Source organism: Elephantulus edwardii, unplaced genomic scaffold (assembly GCF_000299155.1).
Source record: "Elephantulus edwardii isolate Elephantulus edwardi_28Jun2011 unplaced genomic scaffold, EleEdw1.0 scaffold00005, whole genome shotgun sequence".
Taxonomy (NCBI): Eukaryota; Metazoa; Chordata; class Mammalia; order Macroscelidea; family Macroscelididae; genus Elephantulus; species Elephantulus edwardii.
Genome location: NW_006399755.1, coordinates 26093457 through 26109005, shown reverse-complemented (window position 1 = coordinate 26109005; position 15549 = coordinate 26093457). Strand labels below are relative to the sequence as shown.

Below are 15549 nucleotides of genomic sequence, written 5' to 3'. Positions count from 1 at the left end.
TGTTTCTATTGTCAACTTTATAAGGAAATACCAAACTACCTTCTATAGTGATTGCATTACTTTACATTCCCACCAGTAATGTATGACAGTTACAGTCCTCAACATCTCAGCCAATATTTGTTTGCTGTCCTGCTGAACTTTGCTATTATAGCTGCAGTAAAGTATATCTTATTCTTTTGATTTGCATCTCTCTTAACAGTGAATGATCTTGAGCATTTTTTTCATGTGTGAGTTCTCTTTTGAATGTCTTCCTTATTGGAATGGCTTTATTCCTCTAACATTGTGTAGTCGAGTTGTCATTTTCTTATTGAATTGTAGCTCTCTATAAATTTTGAAGATGAGTCCCTTGTCAGATAGGCTATTGCCAAATATTTTTCTTAATGCATAGGCTCTCTTTTTACTCTTTGGAGAAATCTCTTGATGCACATGTTGTTACTGTTGTTGTTAGGTGTCGTTGAGTTGAGTATGACCCGTAGCGACCCTATGAACAATAGATCTGAACGCTGTCCTGTCCTGCGCCATCCTCACACTTCCTGTAGCACTAGAGCCCATTGCTGCAGTCACTGTGTCAGCCCACCTGGTTAAGGGTCTTCATATCCCTCCAAAGAGTTGTCCCTCCTAGCAATATGCCTGAAATATGTGATGCAAGACTTTATGATCTTTGCCTCTAACACAACAGCTCAAAGGCATGTGATGTTGGAGATTTGATGCACATAGTATCTGATCTCCTTTTCAGAAGGCCCCAACCATCCAGTTTTTGTGCATTTTCAGTATTTACAGTACCACCAAAGAAAATGTCAATCAGAAAAAAAATTAATTTTAAATTTGTAGTGCACATTTTGGAAGTAACAATAGAATTATATCATAGTCCTGTTGATGTGAATGTACACATAGGATTTGGCTTGTCAAATTCTGAGGTAGAGATAAATAACTTTCCTTTTATGGAGATAGATAACTACGTCAGTAGCTGTATGAAGCCCACCTTTAGAGAAAAGAGTTGAGGGTACTCGTCAGGAGCAGCCGGATTCTAGAGAGGTTTGTTTTCTGGTTCTGGTGAGTATTAGGGTAGAATGTTTACTTGCCATTGGATGTGAGATTTTTTTTTTTGCCTCCTATTTAAAAATGCATTTGGGTCATTGGCCCTGCTGCCCTCCAGCCTCATTTTAATTGTTTTTGGTCAAACATTCTTCTAAGTGGTATAGCACTGGTCTGTCCATTTGCTGTGCAAAGATGACTCTTGGTTGCTGTGATGCTGAACACTGTGACACTGATGTGTCCAATGTGAGACTGTTTATCCATGGCAGATGGTGTTTGGTGGAGCTCCCTGATGAAAAAGAAGCTTGGAAGCAGGAGTGACATCCACTTCCAAAATAGCTTGCCTCCAGAAACTCTATGAATGTGGAGAAACAATGAAAGTTATACAAGTGTTCAGATCTTTCATTCATAAGGTCTCTATGCTTTGTCTACGACTCGATGGCACTTAACAGCAATCAGTGTTGTTGTTGTTGTTGTTGTTATGTGCCGTCGACTCACTTGCGACTCATAGAGACCCTATGTACAACAGCTCTAAACTCTGCTCTGTCCTGTGCCAATCTCATTGTCTCCGACACACTCATCCCGATTGCCCCACTCACCGAATCAGTCATCTCCCAGAGGGCCTTCCCCTCCTGCGCCTGCCCTCCACCCTCCCAAGCATGATGTTCCTCTCCAAGGACCTCCTTACAATATGACCAAAGTATGTCAAATGAAGCGTCAGAATCCTTGCCTCCGAGGAGCAGCTCGGTTTAACCCTCTCCAGGATGAATCTGTTTGTTTTCTTAGTAGTCCATGGCACTCTCAGCACTCTCCTCCAACACCAAAGCTCAAAAGCATCAATTCTTCTGTCCTCCCTGGTCTTTGTCCAGCTCTCTGACACATAACAAGTGATTGCAAAGACCATGGTCTGTACCAGACACACCTTAGTCTCCAGAGACACATCGTTGCTCTTGAGTACTTTAGAGAGGTCTCTAACAGCAGACTTTCCTATCGCAATACGTCTTTTAATTTCCTGGCTGCTGGTGCCAAGATTGTTGATTGTGGAGCCAAGCAGACTAAAGCTGTGAACAATCTCAATCTCTTCACCATCCATCCTGATGCTGCCAATTGGTCCAGTGGTGAGAATCTCTGACTTCTTGATATTGAGCCTCAATCTATATTGAAGGCTGCAGTCCTTGACCCTCTGCAGCGAGCGCTTCAGGTCCTCCTCAGTTTCAGCAAGCAGGGTTGTGTCATCTGCATAATGCAGATTGTTGATAGATTTTCCACCAATCCTGATGCTACATTTCTCCTCATAGAGCCCAGCACCTAGGATGATCTGTTTTGCATACAGGTTGAAAAGGTATGGAGATAGGACACATCCCTGGCGTACACCCTTTTCCAGTTTTGAACCATGCAGTGTTTCCTTGCCCTGTTCTGATGACTGCATTTTGGTTCAAGTATAAGTTTCGCATTAGCATGATCAAGTGTTCTGGGATTCCCATTCTTCTCAGAGTAGCCACAGTTTGTTACGATCCACACAGTCAAATGTCTTTGCATAGTCAGTGAAGCACAGATAGACATTCCTCTGGTGCTCCCTGCTTTCAGCCAATATCCATCTAAAATTAGCTACAATATCCCTAGTACCACGACCCCTTCTAAACCCAGCCTGGACTTCCGGCAGTTCTCTGCTGATGTGCTGTTCCAGTCGTTTTTGGATAATCTTCAGTAGAGTCTTGCTTGCATGTGAAATCAGCGATATTTTATAGTTTCCACACTCTGTTGGGTCACCCTTCTTTGAAATAGGAACAAATATAGATCTCTTCCAGTCAGTTGGCCAAGTGGTTGTTCTCCAGATTTCTTGGCACAACTTGGTGAGCACGTCGAGGGCAGCATCTGTTAGCTGAAATATGTCAATTGGTGTACCATCTATTCCTGGGACCTTCTTTTTTGCTATTTCTTTCAAAGCAGCTTGAACTTCTTCCTTCATCACCATAGGCTCTTGCTCATTTGTTGTTTCATTAAATTCTTCTGTCTGCCAATTCCTTTTGATACAGTGGCTCAGTATATTCTTTACATCTTCTTTTGATACCTCCTGGATCATTTAATACTCTGCCTAAAGCATCCTTGATTATAGCAACTCGAGGTTTGAATTTATTCATCAGTTCCTCGAGCTTAAGAAATGCTGAGCAAGTTTGACCCTTTTGGTTTTCTGACTCCAACTTCTTGCACATTTCGTTGTAATATTTTATTTTGCCATCCCGTGCTGCCTTTTGAATTCTTCTGTTCAGCTCTTTAGTATCTTGAATTCTTCCTTGTACTTTGGCTTCTCTGCACTCCAGTGCAATATTCAGAGTTTCTTCTGACATCCATTTGGTCTTTTCTTCCTCTTCTGTCTTTGTAATGAGTGTTTGCACTCTTCTTGGATGATACCTTTGACATCCTCCCACAACTCATCTGGTCTTCGCTCATTTGTGTTCAAGGCCTCAAACGTGTTCTTGAGATGGTTCTGAAATTCAGGTGGGATAGACTCAAAGATAACAACAGTTAAGCACATAAATTTGACATGGTGGCCAAGGGAATAAGGAGTTGCATTGCTGGCACAAGGCAGGCAATTGTAATCCTCTAGCTGCTCTACTGGACAAAGATAGTCTCCTCCCATGTGTTTTACTGCTTCTGAAAACCCACTGGAGGATCGCCTATATGTCATTTCCAACTTGAAGGCACTTAACAACAATAACAACAAATAGAAAACATTTTTCTCTCCACTTGTTATTAAAGTAGCTACCCAAATGTTGTAAGGAGAGACAGGTCCTTGGAGAGGGACATCATGCTTGGTAGGGTAGAGGGACGGTGCAGGAGGGGAAGACCCTCTGTGAGGTGGATTGATTCAGTGACTGGGGTTATCGGGATGGATGTGTCAGAGGCTGTGAGATTGGCACAGGATAGAGAAGGGTTTAGGGCTCTTGTACATAGGGTCGCTATGAGTCACAAATGACTCGACGGCACATAACAACAACAACCACCCAAATGTGAAAACTAATTTTACGAAGCTTTTCAGTTTTGCATTTACATTTTCAGAATTGTTGGACTTATTTAATATGAATGCTTAAATTGTGATTTGGTTTTCATTTGACACTACTACTTGGTGGCTCTGATGTACCTTGAGTTACGACAGTACACAGCTACTTGCACATTGTATACCCTTTTGTTATCATGGCTACAGGCAGCTTTCTTAACTGGAAGGTGATTGACTTGTTGTTGTTGTTAAGTGCCATCGAGTCGCAGGTGACTCATAGTGACCCTATGAAGGAGAGTCCTCAGCGCTTGGGTGCCTTTCATCCTCTCTCTAGGTTCATAGGGTTTCCAGAGGCAAGCTATTATGGAAATGGGTGGAATAAATTACAGAATGTGTGAGGAGATGTGATGAGGAAACTCAAACACGAATTCCTTCTCCCAGTTTGCAGCTAGTGGATTTGAACTGCTTGCCTTTAGGTTGGCAGTGTAGCGCATTACCCACTAGGTCACTAGAGCTCCCTGTGATGGAAAAAGAGGAAACCAAAATAATGAAAAGGGCTTGGATGAAGCTTTACCCCTTGGAATAGAGCCTTATGCTGCCACCTAGTGGACCAATAATGCACATAGCCTGCCCGGTGTGATCTATGGATTTTTGCATGAAATCCCATACACCAGTATCTTGTGGCAAGTATTATGCAAAATAATCCTTGAAATCCAAACCTTGATACATTGTCTGTAGAACCACAAGTTATATTATTGTTGTTGTGAAAAGTCTCCTCCCATGAGAGAACACCTTTGGGAATTCCATGGAGGGTCAGCTGTGAGCGGATTCAGGCTTGAAGGCAATGAGTTATTTACAGTTGAACAGGATACATTTGGTTTCTACATTAAATAATACACGTAGAGCGGTAGCGCAGGTGTGGATCAGTGAGGTACATGCTACAGTAAGGTCCAAGTCAAGATGATGTGACTTGGAGCAGGATGGGCTAGTGAAAGGGGATGAATTCAGACATTCCTAGAAGGCAGAGGAACAGGTTTTTATCTATATTAAGAGTAGTCTGAAGGAAGCATGTTTTAGGAAGAGAAAGTTTCTTGATGTATTACATTTTTGAGTTAAGGTTGATGTATTAAAAGTTCAGTGTTTTATATATCAAATTCAGGACGCCACTGTGAGCTCCAGGAAGCTGTGCTGGCCGAGTCCATAGGGAGTTGCACTGCTAACCCAACCGCTGAGCAGGGTTCGAATCCACCAGAAGCTCTGCAGGAGGAAGGTAGAACAGTCTTATCTGGTTGTGATTTACAGCCTCAAAACCCGATGAAGGATGAGCAGTGAGTTGAGGCCAACTGTACTGCAGTGAGCTGAGTTTGATTTGACATCCGATGATGATGCTGTTACTGAGGTTAAGTTCCTTCTATGCATCTGAAGATATGGGGAGATGTGCTGCAGAAATAGACATTTAGGTGCCGTCATCACTAACAGGACCTGTAAATCCCCCAAGACTGGTGAGATCACCAGGGAGTGAGGGTAAACAAAGAGACCAGGGGCTGCTTACTGTGCCTCTTGGGATTCCCTTTGATGACTTCTGTTTTCTCAGTGAAATGAAAAGCTAATCATCAACTGAGTTGCTGTTATTATGTGCTGTCGGGTCAGAACCAACTCATAGCTGACCCTCCATCAGATTTTTTCCAGAGGCTGTAAATCACACAGGACGAGATTGCCCATCTTTCTCTCAAGGCTGTATGTAGCCTTTGATCTTCTTCAGCAAATATGTCATGTCCTTGGAATATGAAAGTGGTCACACTGAGAAAAGTGATGAATGCTCTTTGGTTGTAGTTGGTGACTCCGTGCATGAAGGAATGAACCACGGCTCACTCTTAGATCATGTTCATGATTTATTGTGCCTCGTGATCTTAAGGTTTTCTTTGTCTAAAAGGTCCACTGACACCTTTTCAGCATCCCAGCAGCATGCAAGTCTCTACTGACATATGATTTCTGCAAATGAGGTATATTGAGTTGGAATAAAATCCTGATCTCTTGCATGGGAGATGAGAATTTTACCACTGACCCATCAAAATGCCTTTGACTTCACAGTCTTCAGGATTCTTTAGGCTGTGATGGGACTCACACTTTAAGCTGAAAATACAACTACTGCTTCTTTTGCTTCCTGTGACAGGCTTTCCCTTTAAATGCTGAATGAATGAGAATAAACTTACCATTACTATTAATTTATTCATCACTCTTCTCAGTGTGACCACTTTCATATTCCAAAGGCTTGACGTGTTTGCAGCAGAAGATCAAAGGTTACAGCCTTGGGAGAAAGATGAGCATCTCTTCTGTGTAGTTTACACACTCTGGGGAAAAAAAAATCTGATGGTCAGCTCTGAGTTGATTTTGACTCGACAGCACGTAACAAGAGCATAATTTAATCAGAGTGGCACTACCAGACAGAGTAAAACAGCCCCCTAGGTTTTCCAAGGCTGTAATCATGACAGAAACCGAATGCTTCATCATTCGTGGAGGTGGACTTGAACCACCAGCTTTCGGATTAGCAGTTAAGAGTTTTCATCATTGCGCCACCGGCACTCCTCTTAAATTCCTTAATGTCTATAAAATGCCTGTGAGCGTATGCAGTTAGTTATTTGGTTCCAGAGTCTTCAGCATCATTTCAGCTGAACTCAGCTCTAAAATTTTGTATTTGACAAAGAGTAGGAATGGAGGTCTTTGCTCCAGTATTTCCTGATTTCTAAACATGCCACCTCGGGCTGACTCAGTGTGAAAGGTGTGGGGGCAAATGTTGATATCACCACTAACTGCAGGCAGAAGGCTGCGTGGTCATTGTAGATGATGTAGCTGCAAGGCGCGCACATCCCTCAGGCTTATTAAAGTTCTGTCGTCAGAGAAACTACACAGTTATATCCACAGATTTTCATGTATGTGAAGATAATAAAAAAAAATCACTTCCCTTGGTCTTCACATGATTTTCCTTTGTACTTCCCACGGACCCTGCCCTTCTCTTGCTCCATTATGACTTCAGAGAAGAAAAAGAAATTTGAGTGCTTATTTTTTTAAAAAACCCACCACTTTGTAATGCTGATCAGTATTCAACTTTTCTCTTGACATTTTTTTACGGAGTATTAGTGTGAAAAGAACACTTAGGTGAGAGATCTGGGTCGGTAGTCCCTTCTCTGATAGTTAATAGATGTGTGATTTTTGCAAAGTCACATAGCTTATCTATCTGTGTTTTTGTTTTCTCCTCTGTTCACTGGAGACAATCTTTCTTTCTCTGCCTGCTAATGGGATGGCTTTGAAGTTCAGGGATACAATGAACATAAAAGTACTCCCAAAGACAGTGTCAAAACTCCAGCTCACTGCTGTCAGCTCAGGTCCATCTGTCAGGTTTCTGAGCTGTAAATCTTAATGGGAAGATACTGCATCTTTCTCCTTCAAAGGTCTTGGTAGATTTGAACTGCTGGAGACTACTGGCTTTTTTGGTTAACACTGCAGCTCGATGCACATGTGCCACCATCACTCCTTTGAGACAGTATTAAATTCCCTGTCACGGACGTGGAGTTGGTTCTTACTGCCAGCAACTCTACATGTGGTTTCCAAGGCCGTATGTCACAGTGGAAGGAGATCGCCCACCGTTTCCCCTGCAGAGCCGATGGTAGATTGAAACCAATGGAGAAGCACAGGCTTTGGATTAGCAGTGCCTCGCCATGGCCGGTGCCCCAGAGCGCCCTCCGAGGGTGTGCAGGCTGCCACACTACAGTTTCTCGGTTTGTACTTCTCCAGATGTGCCGTGACCAGGCTATTTTGTCCATCATTTCCAGCTGAGTCTTAGACCACAAGGAGCCCTGGCGGCTCGGTAGATTATATTACTGACTGAAAGGTGGGCTCTTTGAATGCATCTCTCCCACGGGAAGAAGGGGAAAGGAGGAGAGAGGGAGGGAGAGGAGAGAGACAGAGGCAGTCTCCTCCCAGCAAGTGTAGCCTCACAATCCACTGGAAGGCTGATGTGCATTATAATCAACTCAACAGTACTGGGCAGAGAGATTAACCATGTAAAATCAGGGCAGTACGGCTTCTCTCAGTGTCATCTTCTCTTTCTGCAAAGTGTAAATGTCCTCTGAGGTTCTTCTCCCAGATTTTCATATCACACCACTTTGCTCTTCCTCATGTGCACCGTCCATGCACAACTTTAAGCCAAACTCTAAATCCCATGCAGGTATGTGATAGCAGAGGTATGTTCAGTAGTCTCCCAGCGAGGTTACCTCATGGCACGTCCTTTATCACCACATTTTAGATGACGCCACCAGAGTTAGTGTTCCACATTCCAAGATGAAGCCTAGCAGTCCATTTGTAATACAGTATTTAGCTTGTCATTCCTATACTGTAGTCCAGGTAAGACTGGGGCTTCTCTGCTGTCTGCCTTTGCTCCGCCTGTTCTTTGCTCCTGAAAGGGTCATCTCGTTTTTCTTGCTTAGGTAATACCTAGCCATAAGATCTTAACCCACATGCCTTCTTATCTGTCGTTGTTGTTAGTGCCCTTCAAGTTAAGTACGATCAGTAATGACCCTGTGCACAACACATCTGAACCCTGTCCTCCCCTGCCTGTGCCATCCTCCGTCTCTGACACTCTCGAGCCCACTGCAGGAGTTACTGTGTCAGTCCATCTGATTGAGGATTCTCCTCTCTTTCACCAACCCTCCACCTTTCCAGAAATGATGTCCTTCTCCAAAGAATAGCCTCACCTAGCTACGTACCTGAAGTGTTTGAGAAGCAGCTTTATTATCTTTACCTCCAAGGAGCACTCACTCTGGCTGTACCTTCTCCAAGGTATACTTGCTTGATCTTTTGGCTGTCCGTGGGATGTTCAGTGTTCTCCAACACCACAGCTCAAAGGCATCAGTTCTTCTTCTGTTATCCCCATTCACTATCCAGCTCTCAGATGCATAGCAAGTGATTTGAAAAAAAAAAACAAAAAACAAGAGCCTGAATCAGGTACATCTTCATCCTCAAATTCTTATCATTGCTTTTCATTAATAAGGAGAGGTCCTGACTACAGACTTGCCCAATACCCTGATCTCCTGATTTTTGGTACCAAGGGTATTGATTGTGGGTCCAAAATGAAGATACTGACCATTTCAATCTTTTTTTCCATTTATCATGATGTTGCACATAGGTTGAGTGTTGAAAATCTGTTTCCTTGATGTTCAGATGCTATCCATATTGAAAGCTGTATTATTTGATCTTCTGCAGCAAGTGCTTTAAGTGAAGAGGATCTTCACTTTTAGCAAGCAGGGTTGTGTCATCTGCATAACACAGGTTATTGATGAGTCTTCATCTGATCCTCACGCCTCATTCTTTATCGAGTCCAGCTTCTCAAATAATTTGTTCAGCATACAGCTGGAATAGGTATGAAGAAATAATACCACCTGAAACACACCTCTCGTAATTTTAAGCCCTGTAATGTTCCTTTGCTCTACTCCAACAGCCTCTTGGTCTAGGTATAAGTTTTGCATGAGCACAATAAATTGTTCTGGGATTCCCATTCCTCTCAGTGATAGGCATAATTTGTTATGATTGACGCAGTTAAATTCCTTTGCATAGTAAATAAAGGATAAATAGATTTCTTGTGATACTCCATCTGATATCAGCAATGCTATCCCTAGTGCCATAACTTCTTCTAAATTCTGCTTGAACTTCTGGCAGTTCTTGTCTGTATTCTGTTGTAGCTGTTTTTGAATGATCTTCAGTATTATTTTGAGTGCTTGTGATATTAATGCTGTTGTTCAGTAATTTCCACATTCTTTTGAGTAACCTTTCTTGGGAATGGGAATAAATACAGATCACATCTAATCAGTTGGCCAGGTAGCTGTCCTCCAACTTTCCTGGTATAGACCGGTGAGCATATCCAGGGCTGCATCTGTTAGTTTAAACATGTCAGTTAGTGTCCCATCGATTCCTGGGGCCTTGCTTTTTGCCCATGACTTCAGTGCAGCTTCATCTTCTTCCTCCATTACCACTGGCTCCTGTTCATATGGTGCTGCCTCTGATTTTTTGCTGTCAGCCAATACCTTTTGGACAGTGGCTCTGTATATTCCCACCATCTTCTCTATTATTTGTGAAACATGTCAATAGCCTTTCAATCGCCCCGTCTCTCATCTCTGAGAAAGCATCAGCACTTCCCTGTATTTCTCCTGTTGGCTTGGTGACTTTCTCCTTTTAGGATTGTGTTGCTCTTAATTCTCCTCCTGGGAGATGAGCTCTTTAACGTCACGTTTCAGGCTTCACTTATCAGGGTCTGGATATCTACAGTCAGCAAATACGTGAAGGAAGAAAAAGAAAATTTTTTTCTTCATCCTCTTTTCCCTATTATTTGGTTTTTCTTTCTTTTTTACCAGCCCTTTAGACATTTTCTTTCTCTCAGAAATCGAGGCTTGTCCTAAAATTGTAATCAGCTGAACATTCTTTATTGAATCACACAGCCCATGAACTAGAAATTAGACGTCTTTCATAGAGTAGAAGAACTCTTTTCTCCCAGTATCGTGCTGACTGGAACACCATGCATTTTCTTGCCTGTACTTCATTTTCTTTGTGTTGTTTGAGTACAGTTTCTCAATGAAAACTTTCAGATGATTCTCAGGAAGTACTTTGAAAGAAAACATCTAATAAATTTCCTACTTGGCTTCTGAGAATAAAGAGGGTATAGAGTCACTGCCATTGACTCAGAGTGATTCTGCATTGGGCTTTTGAGGCTGTAAATATTTTTGGAAGAAGACTGCTCACCTTTCTCCTATGAAGTATCTGGTGGATGAACCTCTGACCTTTGGATATGCAGTGCAAGATCTAGCTTATCACACCACCAGCACGCCTTCAAGTTGGTTTTTTTGAGAAAACCAACAAAAATCCTTATTGATGGACAGTTGGAATTGACTTGTAGCTGCCCCTCCAGCAGGTTTTTGGAGGCTGTAAACAGCACAAGAGTTCTTCCTCAGAGCTGCGGGTGTGTTCAAACTACAGGAGAGGCGCCACCTTTTGGTCTGTTGTGCTGCTCCCTGTGGACTAAGCCACGGGCTGGTGCTTTGCCCTAAGCCACCAATCAGTGGATTGCTACGTACTATAACCAAACCCCGTGCCATGGAATCAGTTCCAAATACGGTGATCCCATAGGACAGGGCAAGACGACCCCACAGGGTTTCCTAGGCAGTAATCTTCACAGAAGCAGATCCACAGTTGGTGGGTTCGAACTGCTGACCTTACTTACTTACTTACTTACTTACTGTGCCTTACTGCTGAGTGCTTAACCACTGTCCCACCAGCACTTGTTGGATTACAACCCAGCAGAAAAGGGGACTGAGGAGAATACGAGATGAGAAGTGTGTTTTCTAGATGTCTAGAGTGAGGTGTGCGTGTTTATGACTCTGTCTTTAGTGGGCAGGGATGTGTCATTCGTGGAACGCACTGGTGATGTGTTCAAGGAAGGCAGCTAAGAAGAGTTCTCACAGTAAAGGGCTGACAGTTTTAGTGGTTTGGGGCCCCCCAGCACACAGCAGTTAGGATCACCAGGCCAACAAAGGGACTCAGGGAAACTAATGAGAGGGTTCGGCAGTTAGGGAGGGAGGGGGGCAAACCGACTCCACACAAGCAGGTGAGGAAGCAGTTTTGTTGCAGGCAGCTCATCCCTAGGATATTGGTCATGATGGGAAACTTCAAACAACTTTTATTATAGAATACTCAAAGCTATACAAAAGTAGGTTGGCATAGGCAGGCAGGCCAGGAGTTAAGGCCCGGGAAGTTCTGCGTGAGAGTGGCTCGACCTTGGCAGTTTAAATTCCAAATTTATTTATTTATTTTTTTAAAAAACAAGTAAGCAGATGACATTTATTTGGTCCAAGTACAGAATAGCTGTGTTTGAGTAAATTCCAAATTTCAACCACCTCTGATTCCTTTCTTACTTTGGTTTCCACCTCCTTTAAGGATTGAAGTCTTCAGTCAGTACTACATTTCTCTTCTGAAAATAGTAATAATTGTTATGTATGTAATGAATCCCCAGCAAGTGCTAAACTAGTACGTGATATGTATTATCACCTTAAGTAATCTCCACAGTTTTATGAGGTTATGGAATACTGTTACAGTATGACATAAAAGCTACAATCGGGAAAAAAAAAGTAGAATGTTATGATCGATCTCTTGGTGGTGTCCACCAGCTTCGGCTGTCAGTCTGTCTTTTTCCTCTACACTCCCACTTCCTCCCCTTCTCAGTTGTTGTTGTTATTGTTGTTAGATGTTGCTGAGTAGAGTATAATTCATAGAGGCCCAGTGAACAATAGATTTGAACCCTGCCCTGTCCTGTGCCATTTTCATCATCTCTGATATACTTGGTCCCATAGCTGCAGTCACTCTGTCAATCCATCTTGCTGAGAGTCTTCCTCTTTTGCTGAACCCCTAAGATGATGAAAATAAAATTTCTGGATTTAAAAGAATGGGTTCTGGCCTGCTGTCCTTCCTCTTTTTAACATGGATGATTGATAATTGATTCCTTTAACCTTCTAGCTGGTACGCACTTTTCATTTATTTGCTATGAATCTGACAGTTGGGCAGTGAAGACAGTTGAAATATCAATGTCTTTTGAGTTGTTGTGTTGGAGAACAATACTAACTATCCCATGGACTGCCAAAAAGAACAAACAAACGTGTTGGAGAGGGTAGAGTCAAAGTGCTCCTGAGAGGGGAGGATGGTGCAACTCACATCCTTGAAGCATGTTGTTAGAAAGAGCCAGTCCTTGGGAAAGGACTTCGTGCTTGGAAAAGGTGAGGGTCAGTGAAGGAGGGGAAGACTCAACCGGAGAGATTGACAGTGACTGTACAGCAGGCTCTCCTGTGTCAAAGACGATGGCACAAGATTGGGCAAGGTCCAGATCCACTGTTACAGCGTCACTGAGTTTTAGTCAACCTGACAAAACCTAGCTCCTAATTTAAAGCATGCAAAGCTTGTCACTGGCCTAGTGGTAAGAATCTACACACAGTCTCGAAGGCACGCAGTTTGAATCCAGCCACCTGCTTTGTGGGAGAAAGATGAGCATCTCCTCCTGTGCAATTACTGCCTCTGAAAACCTGCTGAAGGGTCAGCGATGGCTCGGTTCTGACGCAGCGACGGCACATAACAAAATCAACAGCTTGTCACAGTATTTTCCAAAAGCCAGACTAAGAGCGGTTCAGGGATCACATTTGTGCCGCACACCCAATTTGCTGTATTGATTACTGTGACTAGATGGGAGACCATCCGGCCCTGCTGGTCATAAACCTTCCTGAGATACAATCTGGACACAGAACCAGAGGCTTTGTCTCAGCACACTCCCCTGGCACGTGTCCCACACACCTACAGACCAAAATTTGCATTTTCACTGTTGTGTAAAGCATATCGTGTTATTTCTCAACGTGGTTTCTTAGTTTTTGCACCTGGCTTATTCTCTCGCCATTCTTTTTATTAGGTGTACCTCACATCTATTTTATTTTGGAGTGTAACTTCTCAGCCACTGTTCTTCCTCACAGCAATGTAAATTCTCAGTATTTTGATTTGGTAGGGCTTACCTGGGTTTGAGGAACAGAGTAACTACAGTGCTTTTTTTTTTTGCTTTTTTTCCTTTTCCCAAAATGTTTGAAGGGGAGCAGAGAGGCACTCAGAAATTAATTTGTATTATGTATATGCTTCAAGGGTGATCTTTATATAAAAGTTTTATATTCTGATTTTTTAATCGTGAAATCAGAAGAATGGTTTTTGCTGTACACATTAGATTTTTTAAAACATATTTTTTGTTGGTTTGCATACAAAATTCGTCTGTTGGGTTTCACTCATATACATTGTTTCACACATTCTTTCTTTCACATTGTGAATCATACGATCATCCCATAAACTGTTTCATAAAACCAGTCACCACTGATCTGTGCCTACTTTCACCCCGTCTTTTCAAGTCCCCACTTGATCTTTCCTAATTCCTTCACCCCCTCCTTCCATCCATGGAACTCTGTGACCCCCCTCCCCACCCTCAAGTCTCTTCCCTCTTCTTCCCCCTTTGGACTTTTATAAACATCTTACTAGTTACCCTACCTTTACAATAATGGTCTTAAGCAGTGTTTGTGCTTCTGAGACAGTTCACTCAGCATAATGCTCTCTAGCCTCTCACATGCTGTATTTTTTTACATTGTTGCTCCCAGGGCTTCATACTATCCCAGCATATAAACATACCACAATTTCTCAATCCATTAGTTTGTTAATGGACATTTGGGCTCTTTCCATTTTCTTGCTTTTGTGAATAACGCTGCTATGAACATCAGTGTACAAATCTGTGTGTCTTGGTTCTATTTTCCTCAGGGTATATTACTAGCAGTGGGGGGGGGGGTGGTCATAGGGAATTTCTAAGTTCAGCTCTTTTAGGAAACATCAAGCTGCCTTCCAGCATGACTGTACCATTTTTTAGTCCCACCAGCAGTGTATGAGAGTTCCAATCTTTCCTTGTTACTAGGTTTTAATATCTAATGTGCTTTTTCATAGGTGTCATCATTAAGAAATGAAAAGCGAGGCTCATCCTATCTTATCTCTGCCCCAGAAGGCAGTTCGGTTGAACTTGTTGACCAACATTCTCAGGGCACAGGAGCATATTACATGGAAACCTACTTAAAGAAGAAGCGAGTGTACTGAACGAAGCTCTTATAATCTCATAGGTCCCTTGCAGTACCTCTGCTGTTCATCGCTGCCTTAACTTCATTCAAACTAGCCATATCCTTTAAATACGGGTTTAAGATTTCCCAGAAGGATCTGTGTTGTGCAGCAGGCAGATTTGCCAAATAAGAAAATAAAGTAGCAATAAGAAGAGACATTCATTGAGGACATTTTCCACTAGAATTAGATGCATCTTAATGTGATACTAATATACAGTCATTGGAGAAATTAACAGTGTTTCAGTCTACCTTGTTTTAGGATTGAGGATAATTTTGACACCATATATAAAAGTTTGAAGCAATAAAATGGGAAATACTCTTGTTTCCTAAGCCTTAGAAAAAATGGGTTTCTTATAAGCCAATGTGCATTTCAATTTGCTCTCCCTAGAAATAATCTCATTTATAGATTTTTAGAACTTTTTCCTAGAATTACAAAAGTGCAACTACCAAAATGCAGTGACGGCGATGTCAAAAAGATGCTCTACGTGCAAACTCCATCGTTACCCAGCTACCAGCCGCACAACAGAACATGAAACACAGACTGGTGGTGATGCCCAAGGGACACACCACTTTATTACTGAGCAGGAGCCCTGGCAGTGGACTGGTTAAGATGCTCAGCTGCTTACCAGAGGTCGGCAGTTTAAAGTCGTCAGTTACTCTGCAGGAGAAAAGCTGTTTCCAGAGACCCACAGCCTTGGATACCCTACGAGGCAGTTCTTCTGTGTCCTAAAGGGTTACTATGAGTTGGAATTGGCTTGGTTTTGGCTTATATTATGTAGCATTTCTACCCTTTGT

General features: G+C 42.5%; 1 protein-coding gene across 1 annotated transcript in view; it reads left to right on the top strand.

Moving 5' to 3' along the window:
• Positions 1-14734, top strand: part of RAVER2 (ribonucleoprotein, PTB-binding 2) — a 157913-nt gene extending 143179 nt beyond the window's left edge. Inside the window, 1 exon segment of the mRNA XM_006879842.1 lies at positions 14588-14734. Coding sequence (XP_006879904.1) covers positions 14588-14734 — 147 coding nt within the window.
• The last annotated feature ends 815 nt before the right edge of the window (positions 14735-15549 follow it).